The sequence below is a fragment of the Ahaetulla prasina genome, chromosome 2, assembly GCF_028640845.1.
Source record: "Ahaetulla prasina isolate Xishuangbanna chromosome 2, ASM2864084v1, whole genome shotgun sequence".
Taxonomy (NCBI): Eukaryota; Metazoa; Chordata; class Lepidosauria; order Squamata; family Colubridae; genus Ahaetulla; species Ahaetulla prasina.
The window spans coordinates 196,484,656-196,502,848 of record NC_080540.1 but is presented as its reverse complement, the minus strand read 5'-3'; the positions used below and the strand labels follow the sequence as shown (position 1 = coordinate 196,502,848).

At 42.4% G+C, this 18,193-nt stretch overlaps 1 protein-coding gene and 1 long non-coding RNA gene across 3 annotated transcripts in view; one reads left to right on the top strand and one right to left on the bottom strand.

Annotated features, from left to right (window-relative positions):
* TEX15 (testis expressed 15, meiosis and synapsis associated) overlaps positions 1 to 6,923 on the top strand; it is a 65,610-nt gene extending 58,687 nt beyond the window's left edge. The window contains exon 9 of one of the 2 annotated variants that reach the window (XM_058171131.1): positions 6,796 to 6,923. In XM_058171131.1, the coding sequence (XP_058027114.1) occupies positions 6,796 to 6,841 (46 nt within the window). In that variant the 3' untranslated portion in view covers positions 6,842 to 6,923. Of the gene's footprint in view, positions 1 to 550; positions 941 to 6,795 lie in introns of those variants that run through there. The other variant, XM_058171130.1, reaches the window with a different exon arrangement.
* Positions 3,788 to 9,574, bottom strand: LOC131192203 (uncharacterized). Its single transcript, XR_009153669.1, has 8 exons — positions 9,374 to 9,574; positions 9,154 to 9,243; positions 8,768 to 8,816; positions 8,325 to 8,386; positions 7,970 to 8,143; positions 4,979 to 7,692; positions 4,811 to 4,869; positions 3,788 to 4,717 (listed from the first exon to the last, which is right to left on the bottom strand). It is a non-coding gene; the product is annotated as an uncharacterized LOC131192203 (long non-coding RNA).
* Positions 9,575 to 18,193: the final 8,619 nt, after the last annotated feature.

Genomic DNA, 18,193 nt, shown 5'->3' with positions numbered 1-18,193 from the left:
CAATCAATAGTATAGCCTAGTAATAATAATAACAGAGTTATTATAATAACCTAATATAATAATATAATATAATATATACTTAATATATATATATATTAATATAATATATCTTAATATATATATATTAATATAATATATCTTAATATATATATATTAATATAATATATATATATTAATATAATATATCTTAATATATATATATATTAATATAATATATATATATATATTAATATAATATATACTTAATATATATATATATATATTATAATATATATATATATATAATAATATAATAATATGACACATGAAGTAAATATACAATACCAAAAGCAGGTTTTCCAACGTGATAGTAAATACAAGCAAAACACAAGCAGAGGAGAGGACTTCGAGTTTCAGTTTTGAGCAGCAGACTGCAATATCATAATCATCATCGTAAGTGGGTGCTATGTGCCTGGATTGCAATCATATGACCATGGGAATAATGCAATGGCTAAACCTCTCAAGGTTCAGTAAGTCCCTCTGGTTCAGCACTGTTGCTTTTATTTTTTAGCTATTACGATTGGCATCCTTCAGTCTCAAAAGACTATGGTATCGTGCTCTGGAAACAGCATCTAGTGTGGCTAAAAAGGCCAATTCGAGAGTGGCAATCCCTTCCACACTGAGGGCAGATACATTCTGTCCCCTGCCCAGCCCCCAGATTTCGCTGGTTCCGGGACTGCCTCTTTGCCTCAGCCTGCTGAACAAATGTCTCTTCGAATTGGAGAAGGCCATGCTGCATCTTTAGCCTCCAAGCTCAACGATCGGAGGTCAAGGTTTTTCAGTTGTTAATGTCCATTCCCAGGGCCTTTAGGTCCCTCTTGCAGATATCCTTATATCGCAGCTGTGGTCTCCCTCTGAGGCCTTTTTCCTGCACTAATTCTCCATACAAGAGATCTTTCGGAATCCGACCATCAGCCATTCTCACAACATGCCCAAGCCAGCGAGATCCCGCTGTTTCAATAGTGTATACATGCTAGAAATTCCAGCACGTTCCTGCTGCGCTATTTGGAACTTTGATCCTGCTGGGTAATGCAATCTCCCCAGGTGCCATGCAATCACCTCCCCAGGAGGTGACTTCTGTTGCTAGATGGGTAGAGGGCTAATCCTATCTTTGTTAGATCTTGGGGCAGGGCAATTCCTACTACGGTCTGCCTGCAGGAGTGTCTATAAAGTGTTTTCCTAAATTTATTGTATACATGTTGTACAATTCTTTATCATTTTATCCACTGAATACTATACTGATAGCTAAAGGGAAATAATTGTAAATAATGAACAACTTTATTTAACTGTTGCTTTTATTTTTTAGCTATTACGATTGGCATCCTTCAGTCTCAAAAGACTATGGTATCGTGCTCTGGAAACAGCATCTAGTGTGGCTAAAAAGGCCAATTCGAGAGTGGCAATCCCTTCCACACTGAGGGCAGATACATTCTGTCCCCTGCCCAGCCCCCAGATTTCGCTGGTTCCGGGACTGCCTCTTTGCCTCAGCCTGCTGAACAAATGTCTCTTCGAATTGGAGAAGGCCATGCTGCATCTTTAGCCTCCAAGCTCAACGATCGGAGGTCAAGGTTTTTCAGTTGTTAATGTCCATTCCCAGGGCCTTTAGGTCCCTCTTGCAGATATCCTTATATCGCAGCTGTGGTCTCCCTCTGAGGCCTTTTTCCTGCACTAATTCTCCATACAAGAGATCTTTCGGAATCCGACCATCAGCCATTCTCACAGCATGCCCAAGCCAGCGTAGATCCCGCTGTTTCAATAGTGTATACATGCTAGAAATTCCAGCACGTTCCTGCTGCGCTATTTGGAACTTTGTCCTGCCAGGTAATGCAATCTCCCCAGGTGCCATGCAATCACCTCCCCAGGAGGTGACTTCTGTTGCTAGATGGGTAGAGGGCTAATCCTATCTTTGTTAGATCTTGGGGCAGGGCAATTCCTACTACGGTCTGCCTGCAGGAGTGTCTATAAAGTGTTTTCCTAAATTTATTGTATACATGTTGTACAATTCTTTATCATTTTATCCACTGAATACTATACTGATAGCTAAAGGGAAATAATTGTAAATAATGAACAACTTTATTTAACTGTTGCTTTTATTTTTGGCTGTACACCGCCCTGAGTCCTTCGGGAGAAGGGCGGTATAAAAATTTAAATAAATAAATAAATAAAAGTTGGAAGGGACCTTGGAGGTATTCACAACTTCTGCAGACAAGTTGTTCCACTGATCAATTGTTCTAACTGTCAGGAAATTTCTCCTTAGTTCTAAGATGCTTCTCTCCTTGATTGGTTTCCACCCATTGCTTCTTGTTCTACCCTCAGGTGCTTTGGAGAATTGTTTGACTCCCTCTTCTTTGTGGCAACCCCTGAGATATTGGAACACTGCTATCGTGTCTCCCCTAGTCCTTCTTTTCATTAAGCTAGACATACCGAGTTCCTGCAACCGTTCTTCATATTGTCCAGTCCCCTAATCATCTTTATTGCTCTTCTCTGCACTCTTTCTAGAGTCTCAACATCTTTTTTACATCGTGGCGATCAAAACTGAATGCAATATTCCAAGTGTGGCCTTACCAAGGTATTAACACTTCACGTGTTCTTGATTCTATCCCTCTGTTTATACAGCCCAGAACTGTGTTGGCTTTTTTGGCAGCTGCTGCACACTGCTGGCACATATCTAAATGGTTGTCCACTAGGACTCCGATCCCTCTCACAGTTACTACTATTGAGCAAGGTACCATATATACGGTACCTGTGCATTTTGTGTGTTTTTTTGCCTAAATGTAGAACCTTACTTTTTTCATTATTATTGAATTTCATTTTGTTAGATAGTTCAAGTCTGTCAAGATCCTTCTGTATCTTGAGCCTATCTCCTGGAGTTTTGGCTATTCCTGCCAGCTTGGTGTCATCTGCAAATTTGATGAGTTCCCCATCTATCCCTTGTCCAAGTCATTGATGAAGATGTTGAAGAGTACTGGGTCTAAAACAGAGCCTTGGGGTACTCCAATGCATACTTCCCTCCATGTGGATGTAGCTCCATTGAGGACTACATGTTGAGTGCGGTTGGTCAGCCAGTTACGAATCCATCTGGTGGTGGTGCTGTCTAACCCACATTTTTCTACTTTATCTAGTAGTAGGTTATGGTCTACTTTATCAAATGCTTTACTTAAGTCCAACTAAATTATATCGACAGCATTCCTCTGGTCCACTAATTTTGTCACTTTGTCAAAGAATGCAATAAGATTAGTCTGGCATGATCTGTTTTTGACAAACCCATGTTGGCTTTTGGTGATGGTTAAGCTTTTCGGTACCGAGTGCCGAAACTGGAGCGCACTTGTACTCACATGCACACGCCAGAGCACCGGAACCCGGAAGAGAGCGGCTAGCTGGTGCGCATGCATGTGGCGGCCAACAGCTCTTCCAGGTTCCGTCACAAACAGGATCACATGGCTTGAGTTCCTGAGCAGAAAAAGAGCCAAGATGCTGAGAGTGCCTTGGTTTTATGCCCTCTGTTGGGCTTTGAATTCTGATTGATTGTCAGACTCCCATGGGGCCATGCAAGGGCAATTCTGTAGTCTGTCCGTGTGGTTGGTTTGGTTGATCCTGCTGGGTGATGCAATCTCCCCAGGTGCCATGTGGTGACTTCTGTTGCTAGATGGGTAGAGGGCTAATCCTATCTTTGTTAGATCTTGGGGGAGGGCAATTCCTACTAGGGCTCTGCCTGCAGGAGTGTCTATGAAGTGTTTTTCTAAATTTATTGTATACATGTTGTACAATTCTTTATCATTTTATCCACTGAATACTATACTGATAGCTAAAGGGAAATAATTGTAAATAATGAACAACTTTATTTAACTGTTGCTTTTATTTTTTAGCTATTACGATTGGCATCCTTCAGTCTCAAAAGACTATGGTATCGTGCTCTGGAAACAGCATCTAGTGTGGCTAAAAAGGCCAATTCGAGAGTGGCAATCCCTTCCACACTGAGGGCAGATACATTCTGTCCCCTGCCCAGCCCCCAGATTTCGCTGGTTCCGGGACTGCCTCTTTGCCTCAGCCTGCTGAACAAATGTCTCTTCGAATTGGAGAAGGCCATGCTGCATCTTTAGCCTCCAAGCTCAACGATCGGAGGTCAAGGTTTTTCAGTTGTTAATGTCCATTCCCAGGGCCTTTAGGTCCCTCTTGCAGATATCCTTATATCGCAGCTGTGGTCTCCCTCTGAGGCCTTTTTCCTGCACTAATTCTCCATACAAGAGATCTTTCGGAATCCGACCATCAGCCATTCTCACAACATGCCCAAGCCAGCGTAGATCCCGCTGTTTCAATAGTGTATACATGCTAGAAATTCCAGCACGTTCCTGCTGCGCTATTTGGAACTTTGTCCTGCCAGGTGATGCCAAAAACTATGAAGGCTACAAAAAGTGGCTGTCTTTGTTCCCTGCATTTCTCCTACAATTGTCTAAGGGAAAATAGCATGTCATTAGTGGACCTGTTGGCTCGAAAGCCACACTGTGATTCCGGATAGACTCTCTCTGCAAGCACCTGGAGCAGGGGTGAAATCTCAAAATTTTCGCTGCCGGTTCTGTGGCGTGGCTTAATTGGTGGGCGTGGTTTGGTGACCAGGTGGGCCTGGGTTGGTGGCCATGTGACTGGTGGGCGTGGCCAAGTCGACATCACTTCTTTGGAGCTACAAAAATAAGATATACCAATTATTTCATGCAATCAATATTTAAATAATAAGCGAGGTACACAAAACTGTAAGAGGTACACAAATACTTACAGAAGAGCAATAAAAGTGTTGTCTTCAACGACGCTTCTTGCACCGAGGATAATAACGACCTGCAAGGAGATATACCATGATAGACAAATTTAGCCATTTAATATGTAAATAAGAATAACAGAAGTACACAAAACAGTAAAAAAGTAAAAGAGGTACTTAAATACTTACATAAAACTGTTAGTCGTCTTTAGCTAGGAGATGTTTCCAAATAGCTATTTCAGTGGCACTCTCCTCGCTTCCACTTTTCTTACACCTGATGCGCGGATCATTGGCTGAGCGATGGTGTTCTCTGAACCATTTTTTCACTGCAGAAATAGGGTCCCATTTTGGAAGAGGTAGTCCAGTAACGCTGATGGTCATGAGGCTGGTTAGATTGGAAATGGCTAGGCGACTTCTGCTCTCTGAACATATCAGGTTCATTTTAGAAAAACCCCTTTCTGCTTCTGCAGAACTCACTGCAATTGTTCTGACAATATCTTTTGCTTTTTTGATACTGTCAGGAATTGCACACCTCTTCGAATCTTTCAAGACATTCTCCACAAAATCTCTGTAGTCACTGATGTCCATTTTGTAGTTGAAAATGTCACTGAATGTGCGCAGTTGTTCTTCACCTGCTGCCCATGGCACGACTATTTCCTCAACATCTCAGTACTCTGGCACCCAAAAACTGTAGAAACTGTAGTACGTTTGTGGTGTCTTGCCGTTGGTTCCCAGTTTTTAAATGCTCACAGTCCATCAGTCGTTTAGGCAAATTTTTGATGATACTTTGTAAAAGTCTTTCTCGATGAAGACCAACAAATCGATCGTTTTCTATGAACTTTATATTCTTGAAAGTTTCTGAGGTAATTAGTCCCTCAACTTTTCTTTCGTATGGGCCCTTTCCCTTTGTTAGTTGTTCTAATCCCTTTATTGATCTTCTCACCAGTTTTTCAGCTTTTATTATGTCCGTATTGCATGCTTGCAGTGTAGTTGAAAGAAGTGAAATTTCTTCCAAAATGTCTATCATCAACGCCAAATCATTTAAGAAATGTTTATTTTCCAGACAGGCAGCCATACCCGAGTATTTTGCATTCGCATGAAAATATTGATGTAGCACAGGAAAGCACGCCACGCAGCTATGGTTGCCCTTAAAGTACAGGCAGCCCATCTTGGCCCAAAAACCCAACCAATCCTTATGATGTTAATGTCAAGTTCTTCAGATATTTTGTCTAGTTCAATCCGGTTTTTATTCGATTGCTGGAAAATGGAGCATATCTTATCAATAAAAAATGTAAAATGAGTTACTTGCTTTATTTCCTTTATGGCGTCATCTAAAACAAGTTGGAGGCGATGGTTCAAGCAGTGCCATATGATGATGTTTGGAAACTCTTTGGCTATTCTGGTGCTCACTCCAGATTTTCTCCCAAGCATAACGCTGGCATCATCAGGGCAGAACGCTATTACATTTTTTTGAAGGTAGTCCCGGGTAAATCCAACCTTATGTAAACTTTCAAAAACTGCAGAACATATTGTCTCTGCATCTTGTTTCTTCAATTCAACCAGCTCGGCAAAAATTGTTGGTGGGTCCTCTGAGTCCTCAACTTTTAAGAAAACGATCAAAACTGGTTTGCAGGATACTGTTGAGGCTTCATCAATGATCAGACATATTTTCAGATGCTGAGCAACGATGCTGGAAAACATTTGGGTTTTAATTTCGTTTGTAATGCACTCAACTATTTTGACAACTGTTGGTCTTGAATGCAACCCTATTCCCAGATCTAGTCCATTTTCAGTTTGTAATTCTATCAGTTTCTCGATGCTTGGATTGGTCTGCATGCTTTTGCCAGGCTGTAAACAGTTTTGAACATTTTAGAAGTGGTGGCAAATTGCATTTCAGAAATCTTGTCCTTTGCTTTTGTTATGGCTTCCTGCTCAGCTTGTTTGACGTTGTCTCTACAAACGGTGTGAGATTTCGATACAAAATGTTCTCTCATTTTCTTGCATAGAGACGCCTGGTGCACTTCCTTGTTTTCCCAGCTGGCTCAATCTTGAAAAGCTTCCACTCTTTGCTAACATGAATATCGCTCTCCATTGCGAAGCCATATTTCGCACAGGATTTACAACCTAGCTTCTTGTTTGAAACTTCCAACCCGTCTGTTGTGTCTCGTCCGCTTTCCCCACAGCCGGGCCCGTCTTATCTCCTTCCGAACGCTGAGGAATGTCCTAGCATGCCTCCAGGCCCCAGCCCTGGCACCATGCCCAGACAGGCCGAGGAAGAAGAAGTGCTTCCAGCCCCAGCCCTGGCTCCATGCCCAGGCAAACGGAGCAACTAGACCCCTCCCCCTCCCCCACAGCATGTGAGCCTGAGGAAGGAGTGACCCTCGCTTCAGGAGAATTGATAGGCGGCGTCAACAGAAGGAAGGGAGGGGCAGGCCTGGATAAGTGCTGAGTCATGGAGCCACAACCCATGGCCTATATAAAGGATCTGTTTTCTGACATTCTCTGAGTCAGGCAAAGTCTACCTTATATTGCTGAAGTCACTTCCTGGTCTCCTGCCTGCCTTGAGAACTTTGCTAGGACTTTGGCAGAGCTGCAGAGGCACGCCTGATTTGGATTTCCCTGATCCGGCCGTCAGCGGAGGAGTGGGACACGACACCGTCATATTGGAAGAAGCTGTACTGTTGCAAGGTCCAGCAGTCTGGAAGAATGTTTCCGATTTCAGGTGCGGTGGGTGACTCTATACTTGCTTTGCTGTTTTGTCCAGTTTCAAGTGGTGGCACTTGTGGCGCTGGGGATGGTTCTTGTTCCACTTCTGCTGGTGGTTGTTCAAGTTTTGGTTTCTTGGCCAAGAAACCCGTCAAAGTCTGTTGCCTTTTCATCCTTCCTGTTAAAGGCAGCAGCTACTGCAAAAAAGAAAAAAAGGAGCTTTGTTAGCTGATGACACACAATGTAAAAGCACACAAAATCCAAAAAAATGCCATATACAGCTTTGTGAGATTGTGCGTGTTTGTGTAGTTAGAGTGAAACACACCAAGTCTCAGAAAGCTGCACAAATATTTATTTTATCATTTTATTTTTAGATAAAAGCAGCTAAATTTAAAACTTCCTAAACTACAAATGGAAAAAAAAACACAATTAACTATATTTTTTAACGTTCCCCCCAAAAATAAAGAAACTTACCCAGTTGAAGGGACAGGGCAGGCAGATTCAGTTGCTCACTGATGAGATCAATTGCAGGCAGGCAGATTCAGTTGCTAGCGGATGCAATCGATTGTAGGGCTTGCAGCAAGCGAAGAAAGGCAGATGTTGCAACCAGTGGCTCGGGATTCGGTCCGAAGAGCGAAGGTAAGCAAGCTGGAGGCACAGGGGAAAGGTGGGTGGTTAGCCAGGCCGGGCAGGCAAGCACGGGGACTCAGGGATCGGGGTGGGGGGGGTAGCACATGGCCCGCAAATGATCCCGGGCGGCTGTGCGAACTACGCGAGCCTGGGGATTGGGGTGGGGGCGGCAAGCTAGGCCGCAACTGGCGATCCTTACCTTTTTCAGCGAGCAGCAGTCGGCGAGGCATCCAGGCAAGGTGAGGCGAGGCAAGCTGGAGGCTGGGGGAGGAAGGTGGGTGGTTAGCCAGGCCAGTCAGGCAAGCACGGGGACTAGGTCTTCTAGTCCAAGCCCCTGCTCCTGAACCCGTTCCCAGCATCGCTTCTGTCTATCTGCTGTGCAAAGTAGCCAGCTTCTGGTGCAGCTCATCAAGAATGGCAAGGCTGGCTTCTCGCAAGTAATTGAGCTGATCTTTGCTGCTCCTGCCTTTTCTCTGCCCTAAGTGTTCTTGGTTCAGGTGCAGAAGGCAGTTGCTCCTCCTCATCACTAACCAGCTGGGAGCTGAGTGCTTTCCCCACCTGAACTCTCAGGGCTGTCCTGCTGCAGCTGTTCTTTCAATCAAATCACTCCAGCAGGCTGCTCAGAGCCATTGACCAACTTACCTCCCGCGGTGCCTGGGGCTGACCTCTGGAGTGGAATCTGAGGAAGCATCTGGGGAAGGAATCAAAGACTATTATTAGTACCACTTTAGTCTTTCTGGAGCTACTTGTAATTGCCCTCCGCTCTTCCCACGTAGCATATTGGACACCTTCCTATCTGAGGGGCTCATCTTCTGGCATCGTACTTTTTAGTCTTTTGATACTTTTCCTGGGGTTTTCTTACTAAGGATACTGGAGAGGGTAGCCATTTCCTTCTCCAGTGGACCATGTCGTGTCAGCACCCTCGACTATGACCTGTCTGAACTAAATGGCCCTGCACAGCATAGCTCATTGCTTCATTGAGCTTCGCAAGGCAAGACATTGATCTGTGAAGAGGGTAAAATAGATACCTCTTCTCATTGGAGAAGGCGCTCCAGGGAGTCCAGGATGTCTTCTTCCAGGCTACTGACATCCTCCAGAGTGTCGTCCTCTGGAGAATCCTGTGAAAGAAAGAAATGATTCCCCTTTAGCCATCAGAGAAAAGAAACTCAGAAGTACTAAAAGAGAAGGCCTATTGGGACCTAGAAGGACTCTATCCCTCCCCAACCAAAAACACTTTGTCTTTCTTACCCATGGACTGGAAGAAGGGCTGGGCTCTGAAGCCTCTGCATCCTGGTCCCAGCTATCCTCAGATTCCTCCTCCAGAAGGGAGTCCAAGTCCCAGAGGCTGCTGGTCCTCGAGCCCATCAGGACCGTCAGCGAATCCTGCAAACAACAGTAAGGTTAGGATGGATAGCAGAATTTCTCCCACTTCCCATTGCCAAAACTTTCTTACCTCTGAAGACAAGGACTCATCATCAGGAGCGCTCCTCCTCCACTGGCTGACCTTGTGGTTCCTGAAATAGAAAGCCAAAAATCCCATCTGTTGGCATCTCAAGAAATGCACAGAGACAGGGCTTCTTCTGTCGACATGGGGAGGATCTGTCCAGGCCTTACCAACTCAGTGGAGGTCTCCAAACTGGTGGACAGTCGCGGCCTCCAGTGCTCTTGTCTTTCCTCTCTGGGGGGGGGAAACGAAGGGGCCAAAGATCAAGAACCGTTCCACCTGGCCTGCCAAGGGGCTTGGCCTGCCAGTGGGATTGCCCTAAGGCCTCCTTCCTTTAGCAGAAGCAGAGGCAGAGATGCCTCCCCTCTGCAAAAGTTTCACCCTCCAAAGTGTTACCTACCCTGAAAGACAGGCACTGTCTCCTCCTGCACGTCCCTCCTCCACGTCCCATGGTCTCTCCATCGGACATTCTTCCGATGGATCCTGAAATAAGAATGCAAATATTCCATCTATTGGAATATGAACAAATCCACAGAGACAGGGCTTCTGCCATTGCTATGGGGAGAAGCTGCTCTGGCCTTACCGACTCAGTGCAGGTCTCAAAAATGGTAGATAGCCGCGGTGTCCACTTCAATGCCCGCTCATTTCTGGGGAGAGAACAAAGGGCCTAGGTCATCCTTCTTTTAGCAGAAGTAGAGGCAGAGGGTAGAGATGCCTCCCGTCTGCAAACCTTTCTTCTAGCCCTTCTCTTTAGGGCTTCAGAATTCCTCAGCTGAGAACACTAACCTCCTTAAAATGAGACGGGGCCGGACATCTTCCTTCCTGGGACTCCGGGCAGCAGCAGGAGCACCCATCACAACCTGCAAGTGACAATTGTTCAATGAAGGTATTCATTAAAAGCCCTCTGCATGTGGTGGGAAGTTTATCTTCCCCAGGAGGGAAGGGTTGCATTACAAAGGGCAAAGAGACAGCAAATCATGGGAAATGTGGCTGATAGGAAGAGGCTCAAACTGGCTCTTCCTTAGCATTTCCCAGGATTTTCCCTTCCAAGCCATCAAGTTTTTCCCATGAATCCAAGGAGCTCTTCTTCAGTTTTCTAGGCTGGCCAGGTTCCCCCCAAGTGGGAATTCCTCCCTTCCTCCACCCGGTTTTGAAGCATAACCACCCACTGCCCATGTTGCAGAAGCATCCTTACCCCTGGAAAGGAAGATGTCCCTCCATCAGACACATGAAGATGTGTCTCCAATTCTCCCCGCTGGTCCTCCGGTTCCTGTGCCTCATCAGTCCTGATCAAAAGAAGAAGGTGACATGTCAAAGAACATCCATCTAGCTGAGCCTCTCCTTTCTCAGCTGGGAGCTGAGTGCTTTCCCCACCTGAACTCTCAGGGCTGTCCTGCTGCAGCTGTTCTTTCAATCAAATCACTCCAGCAGGCTGCTCAGAGCCATTGACCAACTTACCTCCCGCGGTGCCTGGGGCTGACCTCTGGAGTGGAATCTGAGGAAGCATCTGGGGAAGGAATCAAAGACTATTATTAGTACCACTTTAGTCTTTCTGGAGCTACTTGTAATTGCCCTCCGCTCTTCCCACGTAGCATATTGGACACCTTCCTATCTGAGGGGCTCATCTTCTGGCATCGTACTTTTTAGTCTTTTGATACTTTTCCTGGGGTTTTCTTACTAAGGATACTGGAGAGGGTAGCCATTTCCTTCTCCAGTGGACCATGTCGTGTCAGCACCCTCGACTATGACCTGTCTGAACTAAATGGCCCTGCACAGCATAGCTCATTGCTTCATTGAGCTTCGCAAGGCAAGACATTGATCTGTGAAGAGGGTAAAATAGATACCTCTTCTCATTGGAGAAGGCGCTCCAGGGAGTCCAGGATGTCTTCTTCCAGGCTACTGACATCCTCCAGAGTGTCGTCCTCTGGAGAATCCTGTGAAAGAAAGAAATGATTCCCCTTTAGCCATCAGAGAAAAGAAACTCAGAAGTACTAAAAGAGAAGGCCTATTGGGACCTAGAAGGACTCTATCCCTCCCCAACCAAAAACACTTTGTCTTTCTTACCCATGGACTGGAAGAAGGGCTGGGCTCTGAAGCCTCTGCATCCTGGTCCCAGCTATCCTCAGATTCCTCCTCCAGAAGGGAGTCCAAGTCCCAGAGGCTGCTGGTCCTCGAGCCCATCAGGACCGTCAGCGAATCCTGCAAACAACAGTAAGGTTAGGATGGATAGCAGAATTTCTCCCACTTCCCATTGCCAAAACTTTCTTACCTCTGAAGACAAGGACTCATCATCAGGAGAGAGCTCCTCCTCCACTGGCTGACCTTGTGGTTCCTGAAATAGAAAGCCAAAAATCCCATCTGTTGGCATCTCAAGAAATGCACAGAGACAGGGCTTCTTCTGTCGACATGGGGAGGATCTGTCCAGGCCTTACCAACTCAGTGGAGGTCTCCAAACTGGTGGACAGTCGCGGCCTCCAGTGCTCTTGTCTTTCCTCTCTGGGGGGAACCGAAGGGGCCAAAGATCAAGAACCGTTCCACCTGGCCTGCCAAGGGGCTTGGCCTGCCAGTGGGATTGCCCTAAGGCCTCCTTCCTTTAGCAGAAGCAGAGGCAGAGATGCCTCCCCTCTGCAAAAGTTTCACCCTCCAAAGTGTTACCTACCCTGAAAGACAGGCACTGTCTCCTCCTGCACGTCCCTCCTCCACGTCCCATGGTCTCTCCATCGGACATTCTTCCGATGGATCCTGAAATAAGAATGCAAATATTCCATCTATTGGAATATGAACAAATCCACAGAGACAGGGCTTCTGCCATTGCTATGGGGAGAAGCTGCTCTGGCCTTACCGACTCAGTGCAGGTCTCAAAAATGGTAGATAGCCGCGGTGTCCACTTCAATGCCCGCTCATTTCTGGGGAGAGAACAAAGGGCCTAGGTCATCCTTCTTTTAGCAGAAGTAGAGGCAGAGAGTAGAGATGCCTCCCGTCTGCAAACCTTTCTTCTAGCCCTTCTCTTTAGGGCTTCAGAATTCCTCAGCTGAGAACACTAACCTCCTTAAAATGAGACGGGGCCGGACATCTTCCTTCCTGGGACTCCGGGCAGCAGCAGGAGCACCCATCACAACCTGCAAGTGACAATTGTTCAATGAAGGTATTCATTAAAAGCCCTCTGCATGTGGTGGGAAGTTTATCTTCCCCAGGAGGGAAGGGTTGCATTACAAAGGGCAAAGAGACAGCAAATCATGGGAAATGTGGCTGATAGGAAGAGGCTCAAACTGGCTCTTCCTTAGCATTTCCCAGGATTTTCCCTTCCAAGCCATCAAGTTTTTCCCATGAATCCAAGGAGCTCTTCTTCAGTTTTCTAGGCTGGCCAGGTTCCCCCCAAGTGGGAATTCCTCCCTTCCTCCACCCGGTTTTGAAGCATAACCACCCACTGCCCATGTTGCAGAAGCATCCTTACCCCTGGAAAGGAAGATGTCCCTCCATCAGACACATGAAGATGTGTCTCCAATTCTCCCCGCTGGTCCTCCGGTTCCTGTGCCTCATCAGTCCTGATCAAAAGAAGAAGGTGACATGTCAAAGAACATCCATCTAGCTGAGCCTCTCCTTTCTCAGCTGGCCAGTCAGCCTGCCCATCTTTTTGCCCAAAGCCCCTTCTGGACAGGAAGCCATTTTGAGGAGAGGCTCTTACAGACTCTGCAGTCCCACCATAGTGTCCCACCATGCCCAGGGTCTAAGAAGAAGTGGGTGGTACCTGACAGGAGGCACAGGAGGGTCTTCAATATTCCTTTTCCGGCAACAGAAAAGGTGCGAACACCTTTTCCAGATGTTCTGTGAAGAGAAATAGACATGAGTCAGTCAGAAGAGTTGAGAAGCATGATTTCCCCCTCTATCAGGGGTGAAATGCTCCCAGTTTGGACTGAATCGTCCGATCCGGTAGCGATGGCGGCGGGTGGTTCGGAGAACCGGTAGCAAAAATCCCTGCCCCACCCCCACCCCAGCTGAGCCGCGTGATCATGAGAGTTATTAATACCTGGAACACACTACCTGACTCTGTGGTCTCTACTCAAAATCCCCAAATCTTTAACCAAAAACTGTCTACTATTGACCTCACCCCATTCCTAAGAGGTCTATAAGGGGTGTGCTTAAGAGCACAAACGTTCCTACCGTTCCTGTCCTACTGTTTCCTTTCATTATATCCAATTTATATAGTTATTACATGCTTATACTCATATATATGCTTATATGTTATATAGTTGCTTCATGCTTATGCTTATGTATGCTGTTATGACAAATAAAATAAATAAATAAAATAGAAGAAAGAAATAGAAACAAGCAGAGAAGTCACATTGGTTGAACTACAAGAGGCAGAACTGTTAGGGATGATTGGAAAAGAAAAAGGCGCTGTGGGTGGCAAGGTGGAAGGTAAAGTCCTACGTGAGCCAAGATCGACCAGAGCTATAAATCCCAATTATAAAGTATGAATATGGAAGAGAAAAAACCGATAACAATAAATATAAATGGACTTAATTCAGCTACCAAAAGAAGGAAATTAGAGAAATTAAAATTCCACATAATCTGTCTACAAGAAGCACATATTAAAAAGCAACATGAACAATTACTGGTACAGCCAAAGCTGAGGGAAATATTTACTTCATTGCCACAATGTAAGAAAAGAGGAATAGTTTTATATAGAAGAGATACAATTGTGGCGAAGCAGATATACACAGATGAAAATGGCAGAATTTTGATGGTGGAAATAATAGATAATCATATGAAAATACTTTTAATAGCAATATATGCTCCAAACGACAATCAAGAAGATTTTTGTAGAAAATTACACATGAAAATGATGTGGATTATGATTTGGATTATGCAAATAACTGTATGATAGGAGATTTTAACCATATAGTGGATGAAAATTAGATTACAAATCACAAAAGGCAATGAAGCAAAGGAGAAAGACTCTTCCGAAATCCTTTTTTGAAACGACAGAGGAAATAAACCCAAAAGATGCATGGAGAGAAAGAAACATAGAAAATAGACAATACACTTTTGATTCAAATAGACATTTATCACGGTCTAGAATAGATGTGATATGGATGACAATGGAATTGACTTCTAATATAGAAGAAATTGATATAAAAACCAATACTTGGGCAGATCACAGCCCTATGATGGTTAAATGGAAAGGACAAAGGAGAAGAACTAGATGGACTTTAAATAGCACAGTATTAAAAGATAAAGAATTTGCACAGACAATGGAGAAGGAATTGGCTTTTTCCTTTAAAGAAAATAGAAAGGAGGATATATCATTACAAAATCTTTGGGATACAATGAAGGCCTATGCAAGAGGACTGATAATAGACTATACAAGGAAAAGAAATGCTAACAAAACCCAAGCCTATAAAACACTAGAAATTAGTTACAAGAAACTTGAGGAAGAACTACAGAAATCACATCAAAAGGATATTAAAATAAAAATGGAACTAGTTAAACATAAAATGGGGCTAATAGATAAGGAGGACTTAGCGCAAAAAATTAGAGGTGTGAAACAGAATTACTTTGAAAATGCCAATAAACCAGGTAGATGGTTAACATACAAATTGAAAAAAGAGAAAGAATCACAAAAAATAACGCTCTTAATGGATGACCAAGGACAGACCAGATATGGGAATGAAGAGAAGAAAAATATTATACAAGTCTACTATAGAAAATTATATGATCAAGAGAATATAGAGGAGGAAAGTGTTAAGCGCTATCTGCAGAAAGCAAATTTACCTCAGATTCCCAAAGACACGGAAATGATACTAGAAGGTAATATAACAATGATGGAATTAACTGAAGCACTGAAAAAACAAAGAAATGGGAAAACACCGGGCCCTGATGGATTACCAGCGGAGTACTATAAAGACACTCCAGGAGTCATTGAGTCTCCTACTACTAGAAGTTATGAATGATGTTGTGTTAAAGAAGAAACTACCCAAGTCATGGTCAGAGGCTTATATTACACTTATTCCAAAAGAGGATACCGACTCACAGCAACTTAAGAACTATAGACCCATATCTTTGTTAAACTCAGACTACAAAATCTTTGCTACAATATTGGCAGAAAGACTCAAAAGATACTTAAATAACTTTATACATTCCGATCAAAATGGATTTGTGCCAAAAAGGCAGATCAGAGACAACATGAGGATAATTCTGGATACCCTGGAATAGTATTGAGGCAAATCCCGAAAAGCAAATGGCTTTGATATTTCTTGATGCACAGAAAGCTTTTGATAACATGAATTGGCGATTTATGTTACTACAGTTGGAACAGATGGGCTTTGGTAGAAAGTTTATCCAGGCTATAGAAGCTATATATTATAAACAAACAGCGAAAGTAATGATCAATGGAGAATTGACAGAATCGATCCAAATAAAAAAAGGAACAAGACAAGGTTGCCCACTGTCACCTCTGTTGTTTGTATTAAGACTAGAAGTGTTAAACAGAAATATTAGAGAAGAAGAAAGAATAAAAGGCATGAAAATTCAAAAGGAAGAATACAAATGACCTGGTTTTTATACTTGAAGATCCATTAGAATCAATAACTATATTGATAGATAAGATAGGAGAATACGGAAAAGTCGCAGGACTGAAAATAAATAAAGATAAAACGAATATTTTGACAAAAAACATGTTAATAAAATAAAAAATAGAATTGGTGGAACGATCAGAGATGCAGGTCACAAACAAGGTTAAATATTTCGGAATAAATCTGACAGCAAGATGTAATACGCTTTAAAAGAACAATTACAGTAAACATTACTGTGCGTATGGTATCCGGATAGTGGTAAAAATACTTAAAGGTGAAGATAACTATTGGAGAGACTTAGAGTTAAGGGATATAGAGAAATTTGGATCAAGGTGGTTTTTAGATAAAGCAAATTTAAAATGTGTAAGTAGAAGTTATTGGTTAAAGGGATTAAGTAAAATGTGGAACAAATTTGTTAAAATTTTAATTCCGGATATAATCTTTTTGGGGGAGACAACTGGAATTTGAATATTTAGTATCTCGGATTATGAAAGATGAAATTGGGCTAAAGGGACTCGTTAGTAGGGTTTATAAGATTATAAATTCTGATGAAAAATTACAAAGAGTGATGAGGACAAATTGGGAAAAGATCTTAATATTGAAATACCAGAGTCAGATTGGAATGTGAATTGGAAGAGTAGAATTATGAGAACTTTATCTATAAGGATTAAAGAGCACAATTATAAAGTTGTTTGGAAATGGTATTTGACTCAGTAAGATTGTCACAAATGGATAAAAATTAGTAAAAATGTTGGAGATGTGAGATGGAATTGGGGACTTATGAACATATGTGGTATAATTGTGATAAGGTTAAAAAGTTTTGGCAACAATTGGAGAAAATGATATTTGAAATGATGGGGAAAGTAATAACATTGAGAGTGGAAACTATATTATTGTTGGTAATTAAGGAAATAGAATTAACAAAATATGAAAAGAATTGATTAGAATTATGAGAACTTTATCTATAAGGATTAAAGAGCACAATTATAAAATTGTTTGGAAATGGTATTTGACTCCAGTAAGATTGTCACAAATGGATAAAAATTAGTAAGAAATGTTGGAGATGTGAGATGGAATTGGGGACTTATGAACATATGTGGTATAATTGTGATAAGGTTAAAAAGTTTTGGCAACAATTGGAGAAAATGATATTTGAAATGATGGGGAAAGTAATAACATTGAGAGTGGAAACTATATTATTGTTGGTAATTAAGGAAATAGAATTAACAAAATATGAAAAGAATTGATTAGAATTATGAGAACTTTATCTATAAGGATTAAAGAGCACAATTATAAAGTTGTTTGGAAATGGTATTTGACTCAGTAAGATTGTCACAAATGGATAAAAATTAGTAAAAATGTTGGAGATGTGAGATGGAATTGGGGACTTATGAACATATGTGGTATAATTGTGATAAGGTTAAAAAGTTTTGGCAACAATTGGAGAAAATGATATTTGAAATGATGGGGAAAGTAATAACATTGAGAGTGGAAACTATATTATTGTTGGTAATTAAGGAAATAGAATTAACAAAATATGAAAAAGAATTGATTAGAATTATGATTATAATAGGTAGAATTATAATAGCTAGATATTGGAAACTAGATGTGATTTTAGAATAGAAGAGTGGAATTCTGAAATGTGGAAATTAGCTTTAAATGATAAAATGACAATGTCAACTGCGTATAAAGAACAATTACAGTAAACATTACTGTGCGTATGGTATCCGGATAGTGGTAAAAATACTTAAAGGTGAAGATAACTATTGGAGAGACTTAGAGTTAAGGGATATAGAGAAATTTGGATCAAGGTGGTTTTTAGATAAAGCAAATTTAAAATGTGTAAGTAGAAGTTATTGGTTAAAGGGATTAAGTAAAATGTGGAACAAATTTGTTAAAATTTTAATTCGGATATAATCTTTTGGGGAGACAACTGAATTTGAATATTTAGTATCTCGGATTATGAAAGATGAAATTGGGCTAAAGGGACTCGTTAGTAGGGTTTATAAGATTATAAATTCTGATGAAAAATTACAAAGAGTGATGAGG